Raw genomic sequence first — 17354 nt, 5'->3', positions numbered from 1 at the left:
TCTCTTATTTACCCATTCATCTTTGTCTTATCAACCATTTCCCCCCACCCGCAAAAAAATTAGAGGCATAATTGCTTCTGTGCAAGAGCTGCTTACTACACAGGCACCTGCCAAACTTTAAAACCATAATAATTCCATTTTTCTTGAAAGGCTGGCCTCCCCATTAAGCTCTAAAAGCATTATTTAGTTTCCTTGCATTCCCACCTCCCCACCTTTATAAAATGAAATTGATCATATAAGGCTGTTTGTTTTAAATGCGGTATTCACAACGCAAATTATTATGAAGTTATTATCCCAGAAACAAATGGCTTGGAAATGTGTTCCATATCATTCATTTAAATTTTATGGGTTGTTGAAATAAATATGCAAATTGCCTTATAATTCCCCGGCTCGTGACATCGTGGGTGACGGATGCTCGCTATGCACTTGAGAATTAATGTGTGTACACCCACATATATATCCTAGCAATGCTACCCACAACCATTATTTATGGAGCTCTGCTATTCTCTTTCAAGATACTGGCTGGAAGATGCCTGCCACTGAGCTGTCTTTATTACTTACTGCCCCAGCATTGCTTCCTTGCTATTAATGAAATTGATAGTCATATGAGGACCTATTATTAAGTGTGAAAATGAGCTCTGTCTAGAAACAAATGTGGCAAAGGGAGAGGATCTTGGCAGGACTAGTCAATAGCGGCTTCTTGGAGCTATAGACACTGGCTGAGGTTTGGTATCCAGTCATATTCCCGTTCCATGTATAGATCCATAGAGTCTGAGGCCCCATCTGTACTATAAAGTAGTATGATAAACAGCTGTGGCTCTCCCCTCCCCCACCGCCTCCAGAATTATGAAGACTGTCGTTATGTATTCAGTGGTCTGTGTTTGCCTGAGCTTGAGTCTAGACTAAGGATTCTGAGCCCCTGTGTTCTGATTCGATACACGATATCCAACAATTCAGGATTTGGGCCTCTGTCATTGGCCCTTAAACTCTGAGTTATGATTCGCAGCTTGGGAGTTTAGACAGCCAATCACGTTGGGAGTGGGAGTGGCACAGACCTTTGGAAATGTATATAAGCAGTTGCTTTGCCCCTGTTGTCCAGTTCTGTTAGTTCCATAAAGGTTCTTGCTGTTATCACTGTGTCTTGCCTCGTGCGAACCCACCTACACGTCAACAGTAGTTTGTTATTGGTTCAGAAAGTTGTTTGGAGATCCTCATTTCCCTTCACAGAGTGACAATTCCCAGAGTTCCTTAGGAAGAAGAACTGAGTGTTTGTTGTTGTTGTTGTTGCTTAGTCGTTTAGTCGTGTCCGACTCTTTGTGACCCCATGGACCAGAGCATGCCAGGCACTTCTGTCTTCCACTGCCTCCCACAGTTTGGTCAAACTCATGCTGGTAGCATCGAGAACACTGTCCAACCATTTCATCCTCTTTCGTCCCCTTCTCCTTGTGCCCTCCATCTTTCCCAACATCAGGGTCTTTTCCAGGGAGTCTTCTCTTCTCATGAGGTGGCCAAAGTATTGGAGCCTCAGCTTCAGGATCTGTCCTTCCAGTGAGCACTCAGGGCTGATTTCCTTAAGAATGGATAGGTTTGATCTTCTTGCAGTCCATGGGACTCTCAAGAGTCTCCTCCAGCAGCATAATTCAAAAGCATCAATTCTTCTGCGATCAGCCTTCTGTCCAGCAAAACATTGTCTGCTGGACTTCTTGAACATTATTACCCGCCTCTGGAGAGCTTAGGTATGGTACTGGAAGCAGCAGTGGCCATCAGTACTGGTATGATCTGCAATGGGAAGCTAGAAGACATTTTAGATTTCCCACAATGCCCTGCCATAGGCCACACTCACAGCATACACTGAAAGCACTGTGATACCACATTGAAATACCCTCCAACATTTCTCTGATGAAAATAGGGACATCCCATTCCATACTGATAATTTTACTCTTTATACCCCACACATCTTATTGGGTTGCCCCAGCAGCTCTGGGCAGCCTCCAACATATATAAAAACACAATAAAACATTAAAAAAAACAACCCTTCCCTATACAGGTTTGCTTTCAGATGGCTCGGGGTTCAGCTAACTCCATACCCTCCAAGATTCCTCCAAGGAAAATAGGGACGTCCTAAGGAATAGCATGACATTCCAGGATCAAATCAGAAACTGGGACGGCTTCTCTAAATCAGTGACACCCCTGGAAAATAAGGACACTTGGAGGGTCTGCATTAGACCGTCATGGCTTCTCCCAAAGAATCCTGGGAGCTGTAGTTTGCTAATGGTGCTCAGCGTTATTAGGAAACCCCTATTCCTCCCACAGAGCTGCAATTCCCAGAGTGCCTTGGGAAGAAGAACTGAGTGTTAGACCACTCTAGGAATTGTAGTTTTGTGTGTGGAATAGCAGATACTCTAGGGACTTCCCCCAAAGGCTAATCATAGCTGATGGTACCAATAGCCACGCCTGACAAACAAGCCAACATTTTCTTTGAGGTTCAGGTAGAGTTTCACCTGAAATTTCACTTGAGGTAGAATTTGGGCAGCAACTCCGCATGTTATCTTGTTGCCTTTCTTGCTGCAACTTAGATATCAGTCTATTGCAGAAAATAGTGCCCCCTGGTCCTACTTGATCAAGGCCAGATTAAGACCTTTAGAGGCCCTCAGCACTTAAAAGATTTTGGTGCCCCCCCCCCCAATATATCTTATTCAAAATATAAGCAATAATAAACCATAAAATAAAATCATATTTTTCAAAATGAAACAAGCAAGATGGAAAATAATGATGTTGGTTTTTTTTGTTTTTGTATACTTCTACTTTATTTATATTTGGTAGAAAAATCTCTTACTTTTTCTAACTGCAAAGTCTTTGATCAAATCCTTAAAACTAGTCTTACATAACACGTCTGCTTCTATACTTAGTAGAGAGAAGGCATCCAGGCTGCCTTGGTTCATAGTTTTATGAAGATTTTATGAAGATTATCTGCTCTGAGACCCCACAACTAATTCTCCCCTGGCTCAAGTAGGACCAATTCAGCCAGCTAGCCCTGGGGGTTATCTAATGCTTATTTCCCCTAAATTGATTTCTGAATTTTGAATTTTATTGTTATTCATGTTTTTATACTGTATTTTATACTGCTTTTACAATTAAGTGTTTTAAATTTGTTGTTAGCCACCCTGAGCCCGGTTTTTGATCCAGGAAGGGCAGGGTATAAATAAAAATTTATTATTAATATTATTATTAGTTGTTGTTCTGTTGGGTTTTTAAAATATACAGTGGTGCCCCGCAAGACGAATGCCTCGCAAGACGGAAAACCCGCTAGACGAAAGGGTTTTCCGTTTTGGAGGTGCTTCGCAAAACAAATTTGCTATGGGCTTGCTTCGCAAGACGAAAATGTCTTGCGAGTTCCTGCGGGTTTTTTTTCCTCCCCCCCCCCCCTTTTTCCCAAGCCGCTTAACAGCTGATCCGCTAAGCCGCTTATCAGCTGATCCGCTAAGCCCGCTAAGCCGCTAATAGCACTAATCCGCTAGGCCGCTAATGGGCTTGCTTCGCAAGACAAAAAAACCTGCAAGACGAAGAGACTCGCAGAACGGATTCTTTTCATCTTGCGAGGCACCACTGTACTTCAACTGAGAAAATGAACACTCAGCTTGAGCAATTTGTGACCATTAATGTTAAAAATCTGGCAATGGATATTTTCTATTGTGTCCCCTTACCTTGATGCCCTAAGAACATTCTTGCTTAATCCGGCCCTGTTCTTGATATCAAACCTTGATGCACTTCAGCCTGTTCAACATTTCTCTCATTTTCTTTAACCATCCATTCTGTTTCCCCTCCCTTCTCAGAGGAGATGGATCCGTCCCCTGCAGTGCGTTCTGAATATCTGGTTTCAGGGATTCGAACTCCTCCCGTCCGAAGGAACAGCAAGCTGGCCACGTTGGGCAGGATCTTCAAGCCATGGAAATGGAGGAAAAAGAAAAACGAGAAACTAAAACAGACGTCAGCAGGTAAGTGGGGGAAATATATTTATTTTTACTTTGGCCAGGAACATGTATTATGGCAAAAAAAAAAAAAAGAGGGCAGGATTTGCTTGTCATAAGAGAAGATCACATTTGTAAAGCATAAGCTGGGCTGTGTATAGTCAAGTGCAGAAAAAGCAGAGAAATGTTCCGTAGATCGCAAAACATGGCTTTTTGAGAGTATCAGTTTTTATTATTTTAAAAGCAAGTTTTAATCCCCCCATGATAGCAGAGATAGGCTTGAAATTCTGTAGGTAGTCCCTGAAGAAAGCACAGGAGCTTGGCTGTTCAGGGGATTTCGGGTGGTCATGGGAAGGGTTTAACATGCTTCCTAGGGACGTGGGTGGCACTGTGGTCTAAACTACTGAGCCTCTTGGGCTTGCTGATCGGAAGGTCGGCGGTTCGAATCCCTGCGACGGAGTGAGCTCCCATTGCTCTGTCCCAGCTCCTGCCAACCTCGAAAGCACACCAGTGCAAGTAGATAAATAGGTACTGCTGCAGTGGGAAGGTAAACGGCGTTTCCGTGCACTCTGGCACTCGTCACAGTCCTTTGTGCACCAGTAGTAGTTTTGTCATGCTGGCCACATGACCCGGGAAACTGTCTGTGGACAAACACTGGCTCCCTTGGCCTGAAAGTTGCCATTGACTGGACTTAACTGTCCAGGGGCCCTTTACCTTTTACCATAACTTGCCATGTGTAGTTCTGAGTTCCTCCTACAGACTGGGAGAAACTGAATAAATTAAGCAAAAAAACATTGATAATGTAAATATTTGCTTGCTACAGAATCCAGGCTTCCTTCCTACAGATTTTTTCCTTTTTCTTCCTTCAAAGTTTATCACAGAGCCATCAAGGCCCTGGTTATGAGAGTTTAAGGCTGAATGCATGCACTGTTTGGCAGGAAAAATATCACCTCATGGTGGCTTTTTCCAGTCACCCCCCTCTGGTTAAGGCATGGGGGGTATGGGGGGGCAGAATGGGGGAATCCACACTTATACACCTTCTGTAGTGGAACCCCAGTATAAGTGGCTCCCACAAGGGAGCTGCAGAAAGGATGTGGTTAGTCAGGGGCACCATGGATTCAAAAAGGTTGAGAACCACTGTTTTTATGGGTACTGATTTCCCCCCTCAAAGTCAGGGGCCGTTGCCCAGGAATGCAAATGAAGGCCTTCACAGGTATCATGAAACACCCCCCCCCCAAATCAATTTAAATATATACCAGTTATAATTTATCTTTCTGGCTTAGATTTCTGTTCTTTTAGAAATGCTGTATATCTCACTAGCCCTTTGATTAAAAGAAAGGGCAGATACTTAAATAAATAATAAGCGAGCAACCTTGTGGTCAGAAATAGCATTTTTACTGCAAAAAGTGTTTGTGGGGAGTGAGGACGAAGAAAGTCACGATGCTCAGTAAGGCTTAAAGGCCAAGGATTAAGGATTCAGTTGCAAAACAAGAAAAAACACACGAATTAAAACTTCTGTATTTTAGGATTATTTAAAAGTGATTTTGAATACCTCATATTAACACAGGAGAACTCATAGCGTATTTAGTAGCTAGACCTAATGATTGGTTTATAATGACAGTGACTCATTGCAGAACCAATGAGTTGGCCAGAAATATTGACAGCCCTGAGGAATGCGACCACATATGGTCTAAAATACGGAGGTGGGGGTTTTGCCCCCTCCCTCAATATCCCTGCTGCTTGTTATCCCTTTTCAACAGAGCTGAAAACGGGCCTTAATAAGCGTTGCTAGGCCCTGCCTAGCTGAAAGGAAACAAAGGTTAGGAATTCTTACAAGCAGTTACTGGAGTAGTCAAGCTGTTATTATGCGGCTCCACAGCAAGCTATGAGCCAAAATGAGCTTTTCCTGCTTGCATTTAGCTCCTCGTTGAACTTCTCTCAGCAAGACTTGTGGTTCCATCCAGCTGTGTGTCTTTTCCTTGTTCTTTCCGTTAGGAAATGCAGAGGCCACACTGTCAGGATGGGGAAAGGCTAGTGGGATCCACTCTGGTTTGGGTCCCCCCCCATAGTACACAAATATTGTAGAATTCTTTCCCCAAAAACCATCCTGGAAGGCTGCTAGGGGAATTATTTATGTCCTGGCATTGCAAAACTAACTTTAGCACAGTACAGTCCTATATTTGATCTCAAATGCCTTGGCTCCCGAACAAATCAGCTCCCGAATGTTCGAAACCCGGAAGTGAGTGTTCTGGTTTTTTAACGTTATCTTGGAACCTGAATGTCTGACACAGGTTGCATGGCTTCCAATTGGCTGTAGAAGCAGCCAATTAGAACCACACCTTTGGTTTCCAAATGTTTTGGAAGTTGAACGGACTTCCAGAACAGATTCTGTTTGACTTCCAAGGTACGACTGTACTATTGTTCTAGAAAAAAGAGGTGCCGGAACTCACCATGAATGCCCACTTGAGAGGTGCCAAAACTGAGTCCGGCGAGTTCCAGCTGAAAAAAAAAGCCCGGCTTTAGCATAAACATTACCTTGCTTGATAAGATCAGAATTCCATCTAGCCTGGCAGTCTGTCTCAACTGTCCAGAATCATGGACATCTAGGGAAGCTGAATGTTGGAAGGTTCAGGATAGACCAAAAAAGTATTTCTTCAAAGTGTACATAGCTTAACTACAGAATTCATTCCTACAGGGAGAAATGATAGCCACCAGTTTGGATGGCTTGAATGGAGGGTTGGACAAATTCATAGAAGGGTGGGGCTAGTTACTAACCATGGTTCCTCAACTGTTGGAGACAGAAAACTTCTGAATACCAATTGTTGGGAAAGAACTACAGGAAGGGAGAATGTTCTTGCACTTGGTTCCTGCTTGCAGGTTTTCCATAGGCAACTGGTTGTCCCCTGTGAGAAAAAGATGTTGGACTAGATGGGCTGCTGGCCTGATCCAGCAAAGCTTTTCTTATGTTTTAGAAACCTGCTTATGGAGCGAAATGAGGTTATTTGTCCCCAGTTTGTCTCCAACATCAGACATTCAGCTCTGAGCAACACCCTGTCCCCTCCAACAGAGTATGGTCTGTTGGACATCATCTACAGTGGGAAACTATGATGCAAATGCCATTTTGGACTTCCTACAATTCTCTGACGTAGCATCATTCCATAGTATCACAGGATCCAAGCCTTTCTTGCTATGTCTTTTGCTCCGGGGTTGTGGGGAGAATTGGACTAGGGAACTTGCCCAAGTCTTTGAGTCATGATTCAAAGCATGTGAGATGCTGGGAGGAGAGATGGGGACTTCCTGTGTGTCTGTGTGATCCTTCAAGCTATTGTGGCGTAGTCAACAGAGGGCTGGATCTGGAAGGCTTTGGGTTCCAGTCCCTATTCCACCATGAGGTCATTGGTTGACTTCAGGATTATCCCCCATGTCCATTTGCCCTAAAGATCTTGGAAGAAGGATGGGATACAAAAGTTAAGAACGGGTAAGGCAGTCTGATCAATGGGAGGTAGGGAGGGTGGGAAAGAGAGACACTGCATTTAACCTCTCACTTGCTGTGCCATCCTTCAAGCTTGACATCCTTCACCCATTCATGCAGGCTTCCTGTGTTCTTCATTTCCACGCTCTGTCTGCTCTGATGTTCCATGTTGATCATGCTCACCCCACACCACCCCTTTTTGCAGTGTTAGAGAAGAAGACAACCACAAGGCAAGGTCGGGACGAACTTATTAAGAAAGGCCTGCTGGAAATTATGGAACAAGGCAAGTGAAAACAATCTTTGTATTTTTATTCCCCCCCACTCCTTGCCATAGGAAACTGGAAGGGATCTCACTGTTTAAAACAAACAAACAAATCAATTATTTTAGATACGTACTTTAGCACTCAGGGAGAACAATGAAGGGGGTCTAGACTAATGCCCTTCCTCCTGTGCTTTCCTTCTGTCTATAGTGAAGGCATATGTATAGATGATTTTATAAGTGATTTTCAGCTTGGAAGACATTTTGCCATGTTAACATTACATCAAAATAACAACAACAACACATTTTTTCCCTGTAAAACCCACATGCAACACACATACATGCTGAGAAACCATCCTCCAATTTCTGCGAAGTTTTCTGAAGTCCCTCCAGATATTATATCCCACAGCCCACCTTTCCTTCCAGGTGCACAAAGTGATGTAGATGGTCCTTCCCCTACCCACTTTATCCTCACAACACCCTTGTGACGCACGTTAGGCTGAGAGGAAGCTGCTCACCCAAGGTCACTCACTGAACCTCATGGCTGGGTGAAGATTCGAAGCCTGGTTTCCCAAGTCTTAGTCCAACACTCTAACCACTACACCATCCTGATTCTAACTCCCATCAGCTGTAGCTAACATGGCCAATGGCCTTAGATGATGGAAGATGTTGTCCAGCAACATCTGGAGGGCCACAGGTTCCCCATCCGTGCCTTACTCTAATGGTTAACCCATTTCTCGTTCAATATTTAAAACAAACAGAAGCGAGGAAACTCGTGTATCATTTTTTGGCCAATAATTTCTGCACCTCTGCTCTGTCATTGGCATGGCTTGCGTGGTTACACCGTTGACTCCATCACACATTTGCCTTCTCCTCTATTCCACTTTCCTCTTCTCTTCCAAACATCTCTGGAGAAGAGAAGAGCAAGAACTGGGGTGTTGTTTTTTGTTTCATTCTCATCTTTGCCATGGTCCTATGTTGCCAAAGAAAGCTTTGAGTGAGCAAATTTACAATGAAACCCCGTTTGTCTAGGCAGGAGAGTTTGAATAATGGGATGCCAAGAGCAATCTAGCATGATCCATGTTCTTCCTTCCCAACACGATGGATGCCTTGAGTCTCGGGGGGTTTACTTTACAGTTTTAGTAACACATGCTGTTTATTAACCTCTGTTTAAAATTCACCCACAATGTCTTTTTAAAGAACTGTCCATAAGCCTGTTCCTAGGTACGCAGCAGTTACATCCTCATCTTTTGCAATTAAGCACTGTTTTAATGCAAGGGTTTGCGGTTGACAGATCTGCATTATTACGCTCAGCAAAGTGCATTAAATCTTGGAAGGTGCTGGAGCTTCTGTTGTACCAGAGGAGTGCCAGTCACTAAAAGTGGAATCATAGAATTGTAGAGCTGGAAGGGACCTCAAGGGTCATCTAATCCAACCCCCTGCAATGCAGGAATCTCAACTAAATCACACATGGCTGATGGCATGCTGTTCCACTTGCTTTTCTGCTTCTGATTGGCTCCTGTGGTTTTACTTGGGTGGAGGCGCAGAGGTCAGTGGCACACTAGGATTAAAGAGTGCTGCCTTGCTCTCTTGTAGTACCACAAGCCCAGTGTAAACTGCATTACTGTTGCATTATCTTATTGCACCGAAAACACAAAATCCTACCACCTGAGACCATACGTAGTATATGACAACTTCCAGTTGTGTTTGCAGGAATTTCTGAGATGATCTGTGCAAAGTGTTTCAAGCACTTTAAAGTATGACATAAATGCAGATATGATTACAGCTTTAAAATGCAAAATTGGAGGTAACTGCACTGAAGAATGAACAATAATTATCAGATCTGTAGGTTTCCTTAACAGACACCCGAAAGGGGTCTCAATAAACTGAACAATTTTGTTGCGGAGTTGCGATCAGCTCCTGCAAATTTATAGCGTGCAAGATCAGGCATCCAGTGAAGAGCTGAGAATACAAAAAGCTTCAGATATCGTTACATAAACATTACAGTCTTCTCGGCTTTGAAGCTGTTTAAATACATTTAAAAGTATATAGAAACATAGTTGATTAAAGGACATTGTGCTGAAGTATCAAAATGTTTGTGCCCAAATTGGATCCCCTTGGTGGTGTTTCTGATGCTTCCTTTTCCTCCTGGCTTCATGCACAAAAGTGACCAGATAATATCTAGAAATGCAGTAAAAAGTCAAGCTTCGGAGAGATTTTGGGTGACATTTTTTTTTTAGCTCTTAACTGAGTAATGCCCACAGCTAGAAGCAGTGGGAAGACAATGCAGGGATGGAACTTAACAGATGGGAGCCCAGAAGACCACTGAGACTCCTAACCCTTATCTGAGCATGCAAACCAGGATGCTGTATAGTATACTGAAGAACTGAATTCTCAGAGGTGAAAATACGGTTCCTATTTTTTATTTTTTCTTATTTTTATTTTTTTAAAAAAAGAGGGTGTGAGGTTGGAAGGAGGGAAGCTAAGAGTGGGAAGAAGGAATGAAGAATGGGCTGTTCTATTGTAATAATCCTAATAAATTATAAATTGGGAGAGAGAGAGAGAGAGAGAGAGAGAGAGAGAGAGAGAGAGATGCATCTAATCCAATGTGAAGCACCTGAAGTCCAACTGCAGAGAGTTCAGCATGTCTTAGGAAATGCTGTGTATCAGGGGCGGTGTTGGCGGAAACAGAGCGAAGCAACCATCTTCAGGCAGCACTATGATGTGGGGCATATAGAGGAAGAGAGGAATTATCATCTCCATGTGGGTTGGATGGAAGGTAGAGAAACTCTGCTATCAAAATATATTGGACTGGCCCTGGAAGGGAGAGCACTATACTTCGGGTTCCAGGAGCTAAACTAGAACACAGTCCCATCAACCAGAGATCCTTTGCTAGGCTCAGGGGGATTTCCAGAATCCAAAAACTAGCCCTTCTCGTGCATCTCCTCCCTGTCCCTGTCCACCCGAATGAATCCCCACCCCTCTTTGTCCATCTCTTTTTCTCTCAGTGGATGCTTTGTCTGAAGAATAAGCTACTGCCTCTGTCATTTTTGCTTGTTCTTTCTGTGTGGCTCCCGTGTCCTCTCCTTCACCTCTCCTTAAATTTCCCCATCTTGCCATGTCCAAGGACCTATTTCCCCTTCGCTTACTTGACCTGTACTTCAGGAGTGGCTAGCTAGGTTTTTTTTTTTTTTTGGCTTAAAGGCTGCATTCTTTGTTTGAATAATCCATAATGGGCATGGTCCAAACAGTTGAGGCCACTCCACACTAACTCTCTCATGGAGGGGTATCCCTGGCTGCTAGCCACAATATCAGTTGATGCGAACTGCAGGTGGAGGACATGTTATTGCATTCAGCTTCTGCTTGGGGGCTTCCTATAGACATCTGGCTGGCCACTGTGAGAAAAAGGATGTTGGACTAGATGGGCCGATGGGAGACACAGAGGCATACCAACAAACGAACGTGTTTGCCTTAGAGGATGTCCTGAAATAGAGTACCTTATGCATTATATCTTGCGCTGCCCCTTATATTATGAAGCAAGAGAAAGATTTTTAGCACCTATAATGACAAAGTCCCCTGGCCAGAACCCCTCTGACATGATTTTATATCTCCTCGCAGACACATGTGACCTGGCGTGTAGCACTCTTTGCAACTGCCGCTAGGAAAATTAGAGCAAATTATATAGCCAAGATAGCCACCAACTGTAAAGGAGATGAATTTATTTGACCCTATCTACATCAAGCTATATTTTATCCTTATCACCAAACTCCGAATATAATTGCACACTCTATTAATTAACATCATTTTAAAATATATTAGTGGCCATGTGATAATTTTAGCTTATAAATATTATTGTTTAATGTCTTAATTTGTAGATTAAGGTAGTTCTGTTTAGAGTGGGTAATGTCTTGACAACATAAATGTTTTAAGTTTTTTGTATCAATCCAGCATATTTTCTTTTAATTGTTGAAGGATTTTGTGTACATTGCGGCAGCTTTTGGCTATGTGCAATAAAACTGACTGACTGACTAGATGGGCCACTGGCCTGATCCTGCAGGGTTCTTATATTCTTATATTCCCTGTCTCTCACACACCACACACTCATGCACATGCATGAGTTCACATGCATACAGACCACAGATACAGCTCTCCTTCCCTCGCTCCCTGTCTCGCTCTTTCTCTCACTTACACACATCCAGGAGTGGCTGTTGCCCTTGACCTCCCAGCAGTGACATCCCTGTTACTTACCAGAAGGGGGAGACACTGGAAGGATGGACTCTGCTGATGCACCTGCATGGCCTCCAGCTCTCTCTTCGTAAGCCAGGAGGGTGCGCTGTGCTGCACATCTTCACTCACTTCTCCTGCATGCATCTGACACCACACATACTGCCAACAGTGACTAGCAATAGCTGTCTGAGGTTTCAGGCAGGAGTCTTCCCTAGCCATACCTGGAGATGCCAGGGCCTGAATCTGAGGCCTTCTGCATGCAGAGCAGATACTGTATTCTGAGCTACAGATCTGCTCACCTCCTGCACCACCAATGCTAAAGGGACCCCTGACCATTAGGTCCAGTCGTGACCGACTCTGGGGTTGCGGTGCTCATCTTGCTTTACTGGCCAAGGGAGCCAGCATACAGCTTCCGGGTCATGTGGTCAACATGACTAAGCTGCTTCTGGCGAACCAGAGCAGCACACGGAAACGCCGTTTACCTTCCCGCTGGAGCGGTTCCTATTTATCTACTTGCACTTTGACGTGCTTTTGAACTGCTAGGTGGGCAGGAGCAGGGACCGAGCAACGGGAGCTCACCTCATTGCGGGGATTCGAACCACTGACCTTCTGACTGGCAAGTCCTAGGCTCTGTGGTTTAACCCACAGCGCCACCCGTGCCTCACCACCTACGCTGCTTGCCTTCAAAACCCATGCCACTGCTTCCCTTGTAAACACCACAGGACCACTTTTCTCATATGGCTCTTCAGAATACAAAGTAAACGTTGATGGGGATTCCTCCCCTCCCCACATTTCTGCAGCTTGTCTCTGCTACAAAAGTGTAGGGTGTCACCCAAACGACCAGATTTTATAGTGCACAAGAAAGGAAAGACAAAAGACACGGGCAGCAAACAATGCGGGTGGCAGTTAATATGCCAATGACTATGTATGGGCTGGCTTCACAATGAGTTGAAACGTAGGCAATGAACTCCCTTCTCTCCCTCCTCGCAGCGTATCATAGCAACTGTGCTGCTGCAAAGGCTATTTTAAGAACAGTAACTTTTCTCCGAACGTGATTACGAGGCAGAGTGGGCGAGCTCAGCCTATAAAAATGTTGCACTGGGAGCTCTGCAGCATGCAGACTAGGTTTCCCCATGTCCTCAGATTGCAAGCAGTGTGAAATGCTGGGTCTGAGTGCCCTTGATGAAACGGGGGGGGGGGGGGGGGAGTGGGAGTTGAGCTCCATAGAAACTCCTTTCAATCACCTCTCCAGAAACTTGTAATGAAATAGTAACAAGGATAAGCCGGTCTTGTCATCAGCTTCTGATGAAGGGTGTCTCAAATGGAGGGATGTGAATTCTCTGGCCGCAGATCATTCCAGGTTCCTCACCCATGTTCCTCTTCCAGTAATTGCTTTGGTTTGGATTATAGTGCTGAGCCTATTATTTCTGAGGCAGGGAGGTTGAAGGAAGAGCAGTCTCAGTAAGGAAAACATGGCAACGCTCTGGCTTGGAGCAGAAAATAATGAAGGATTCTCAACCCTCAGTATATTATTTACACTGGCCTAATAGATTCCTCCACCACCTCTATCTTCTGAATTATTTGGGATTCTATCATGTCAGATCAACACACAGTAAAGGTGATTTTTAAAAAATGTGACTCCCATGTAAGCTTGTGCATGGGAAACACAGGTATCGAAAACAGAAGTATATATATTTCTTTCTGTCTTCTGAAAATGGATCCAGGCTGGGTTTATTTTTTCCTTTTTAAAAGAAAAATCAAATTGTGTACACATGTTATGTAATTTAAATTATACATAGGAAAATGTCAGTGGCTGACAAAAAGCCAATGCAATTCTGGGCTGCATCAATAGGAGTATAGCATCTAGATCAAGGGAAGTAATAGTGCCACTGTATTCTGCTCTGGTCAGACCTCACCTGGAATACTGTGTCCAGTTCTGGGCACCACAGTTCAAGAAGGACACTGACAAACAGGAACGTGTCCAGAGGAGGGCAACCAAAATGGTCAAAGGCCTGGAAACGATGCCTTATGAGGAACGGTTAAGGGAGCTGGGCGTGTTTAGCCTGGAGAAGAGGAGGTTAAGGGGTGATATGATAGCCATGTTCAAATATATAAAAGGATGTCACATAGAGGAGAGAGAAAGGTTGTTTTCTGCTGCTCCAGAGAAGCGGACACGGAGCAATGGATCCAAACTACAAGAAAGAAGATTCCACCTAAACATTAGGAAGAACTTCCTGACAGTAAGAGCTGTTCGACAGTGGAATTTGCTGCCAAGGAGTGTGGTGGAGTCTCCTTCTTTGGAGGTCTTTAAGCAGAGGCTTGACAACCATATGTCAGGAGTGCTCTGATGGTGTTTCCTGCTTGGCAGGGGGTTGGACTCGATGGCCCTTGTGGTCTCTTCCAACTCTATGATTCTATGATTCTATGATTCTACTATAGACCTGCTCTCACATCAAAACAGCATATATCATAGGTTAGTTTTTTTCTCCATGGCTTCACATTTTACAGTTTTTGGAGGGAACACTCTTCTTTGAGTTTGCAATACATGTGTCATGTCTGACAATCACATACATTGAGAGTTTTTTGTTTTTGTTTTTGTTTCATTAAAAAACACAATTTCCAGAGAAATGGCCTACATTGGTCTCTTGTAGCAAAACAACAAAGGGTATTGTGACAATTTAAAGACCAATACATTTAGCATAGCATAATCATTTTAGGAGTACAACCCATTTCATCAGAGGCATTGAATGAGGTCATCAGCTGTCAGGTAACATCTGGGGATGTCACTCCTTGCATCTGCTGATGGGGACTGTGGTCAACAAAAGCTTATGCCATAATAAATCTGTTAGCCTTTAAGGTGCCACAAGACTCTTTGTGGGATTTTGGTTTGTGTATACTCAGTGTACATATACTGGAAAGGTGTGTCTGATAGCTACATTCTAACATGTGCACAGAGAAGGCAAATCTTACTTGTTTCATGTGTTGCATGCTAATACCTACCCAAGTTTGCCTTCTATGAATACATTTTGTAACGCATGCTGCAGTCTGCATCGTGTTGTATTTTCAGACTTAGGGAACTGTCCCTGGTGCTGATTTCTCATTTGCTTTTTAAGAAATTCCCTAATCGCCCATATGGTTCTGTAATCATATGAACCATGTTGATAGTAAACTAATAAAAAGCAAGCAAAAAATAAATAAATCCCATGGAGTTGGGTTAAATAGTTTGGGAGAGTAGGGATATATCTACATGCACTAATAAGGGAAGCATACAGCCTTGAGCTATTTTGCTTTGCTCTGTCCTTGCACCTCCCTTATCGGGCGCTTCAACTTCTATGTGATCAAAAGCATCCTATGGTCTCCTCTAGTGGTCTGTAATGGAAAGAAAGAAATTCAACTTCCATTACGCAGCTTACTTCACTCCAGCTGCCATGAAAGAGGCAAGAGGCAAGCAGAGCTTAAGTAGTTGCTTTAAAACGTACAAGAAATGCATTCAACAAGGCCATTCTCATGCCTAAGATGAGGAAATATCTTATAAACTCAGTTAATTTCAACCTAGCAAAATGCCTAGCAAGGAAGCCAGGGAGATACAGTGTACTTCTGTATGCTCTGCACACACAAAGTCAAAGTTCATTCCTCCCCCAGTCCTTGCCAGTGAGAGATGGGCCACTTATGTTCAGGGATACATTTCACCTGTACCACAATTGCGCTTCCAAATGATGTGGGTTTTGTTCTCACTATATATGCAAGAAAGTAAACTGGTGAATCTGTTTGAGAGCTGGTCCTCTAATGTGGATTAGATAAATTCATGAAAGGTAAGGTTATCAATAGGGACACGGGTGGCACAGTGGGTTAAACCACAGAGCCTAGGACTTGCTGATCAGAAGGTCGGCGGTTCGAATCCCTGTGACGGGGTGAGCTCCTGTTGCTCGATCCCTGCTCCTGCCAACCTAGCAGTTTGAAAGCATGTCAAAGTGCAAGTAGATAAATAGGTACTGCTCCGGCGGGAAGGTAAACAGTGTTTCCTGTGCTGCTCTGGTTCGCCAGAAGTGGCTTAGTCATGTTGGCCACATGACCCAGAAGCTGGACCTAATGGTCAGGGGTCCCTTTACCTTTACCTTTAAGGTTATCAATGGCTGCTGGCCACAAGAGCTATGTTCTATGTCCACTGTCAGAGGAAGTATGCCTCTGAATGCCTGTTGCAAGTAGGGTCACAAGTAGGGTGAGTGCTAGTGCATTTAGGTCTTGCTTATGGGCTTCCCATAGTCATCTGGCTGCCCGTCATGAGAACAGGATGCTGAACTGCATGGGCCTTTGGTCTGATCCATCAGGGTTTGTTGTTATGTTCTTACATCAGGATGAAATAACATGCTTTAGGCAGAACCATGTGGAGGAGGAAGATAGATGAAGACAGGACTTGGTGACTGAATGGTCAGCACATTGGCCCTAGCCTAGCACTATTTAGAATCCACTTAAGGCAGGAAAATCATGTCTTGGGCCTTCAAAGTTTCGGGCCCATGCTTAAAGCCTGTTTCTGTGCTTGGTGACCCCAGGTAATGAGAATTAAGTCTGTTCCTAACTGCATAGTCCAATCTCACTATCTGTATAGCATAACTGTGAGCTCTACTAGCATGCGAAGAAATACCGGAATGTCTGTCTATCATCTCCCTGTCATTATCCCCTCCCTCCAAACATTGCACCTCCACCACACATGGATAAGCGTTTGTATCTCATGTAGAACACCTACAGCACTTATTTAAGGACATCATGTATATATCTAGTCTGCATGCTTCCACGGCAGTCCATCCCATAGCACTGCTATGGAGGCACTGCACTGCATCATTTATTGGTTTGTTTTGAGCACCTGCATACAGCACCCTTAAAACAGGGGTTCCCAGGCTGGTTTTCTGAGAACCATCCAATGAGGCCCTCCTTTAACTCAGAACCGTAGCATGGGAAGTGGGCGTCAGAAAATCCTTAATGGTTTAACTAATGAGAGAATGTCATGGTGTCCTAGATTCTGAAAGCAAAGCAGCAACTGGTGCCACCAGAGCAATGCTGAGTGACCCTTCATCCCCCACATGCCAGGCACTTACCTCAGAAGAGACGCGGCAGGAACATATATCAGCCACAACCAATGCCACCTCACTTGGCGAGGAGCTGCATTCAGAAGAGCTGAGAGAAGATTCAGGTATTGGCTTTGCAATGGTATTGGCCTTCTTTCCATTCCGCTGAGCTGCAATTGCGTCACTTTGATGCCACAGTAGGATGTAGTGTTGGGCTGGCCCTATTCTTCTTCCCGAGACCAGAAGCTCTCAACCATTTTACTGAGAGCAACTATGAACAAGACTGTATGTAACTGGAGGTAGCATATTGTCCAGCTCAGGCCCTCTCTGTACTACACGTTAAAAGCAGTATCATGCCACATGGC

At 44.0% G+C, this 17354-nt stretch overlaps 1 protein-coding gene across 5 annotated transcripts in view; it reads left to right on the top strand.

Annotated features, from left to right (window-relative positions):
- PHACTR3 (phosphatase and actin regulator 3) overlaps positions 1 to 17354 on the top strand; it is a 194838-nt gene that overhangs the window by 85342 nt on the left and 92142 nt on the right. For 2 of the 5 annotated variants that reach the window (XM_083447447.1, XM_083447443.1), the window contains exons 3-5: positions 3834 to 3995; positions 7646 to 7723; positions 16941 to 17114. In XM_083447447.1, the coding sequence (XP_083303573.1) occupies positions 3839 to 3995; positions 7646 to 7723; positions 16941 to 17114 (409 nt within the window). In that variant the 5' untranslated portion in view covers positions 3834 to 3838. The remainder of the gene's footprint in view (positions 1 to 3833; positions 3996 to 7645; positions 7724 to 16940; positions 17115 to 17354) is intronic. The other 3 variants (XM_083447444.1, XM_083447445.1, XM_083447446.1) reach the window with 3 other exon arrangements.

Source organism: Podarcis tiliguerta, assembly GCF_965153285.1.
Source record: "Podarcis tiliguerta genome assembly, chromosome: 6".
Classification (NCBI taxonomy): Eukaryota; Metazoa; Chordata; class Lepidosauria; order Squamata; family Lacertidae; genus Podarcis; species Podarcis tiliguerta.
This window is presented reverse-complemented; position numbering and strand designations above follow the sequence as displayed.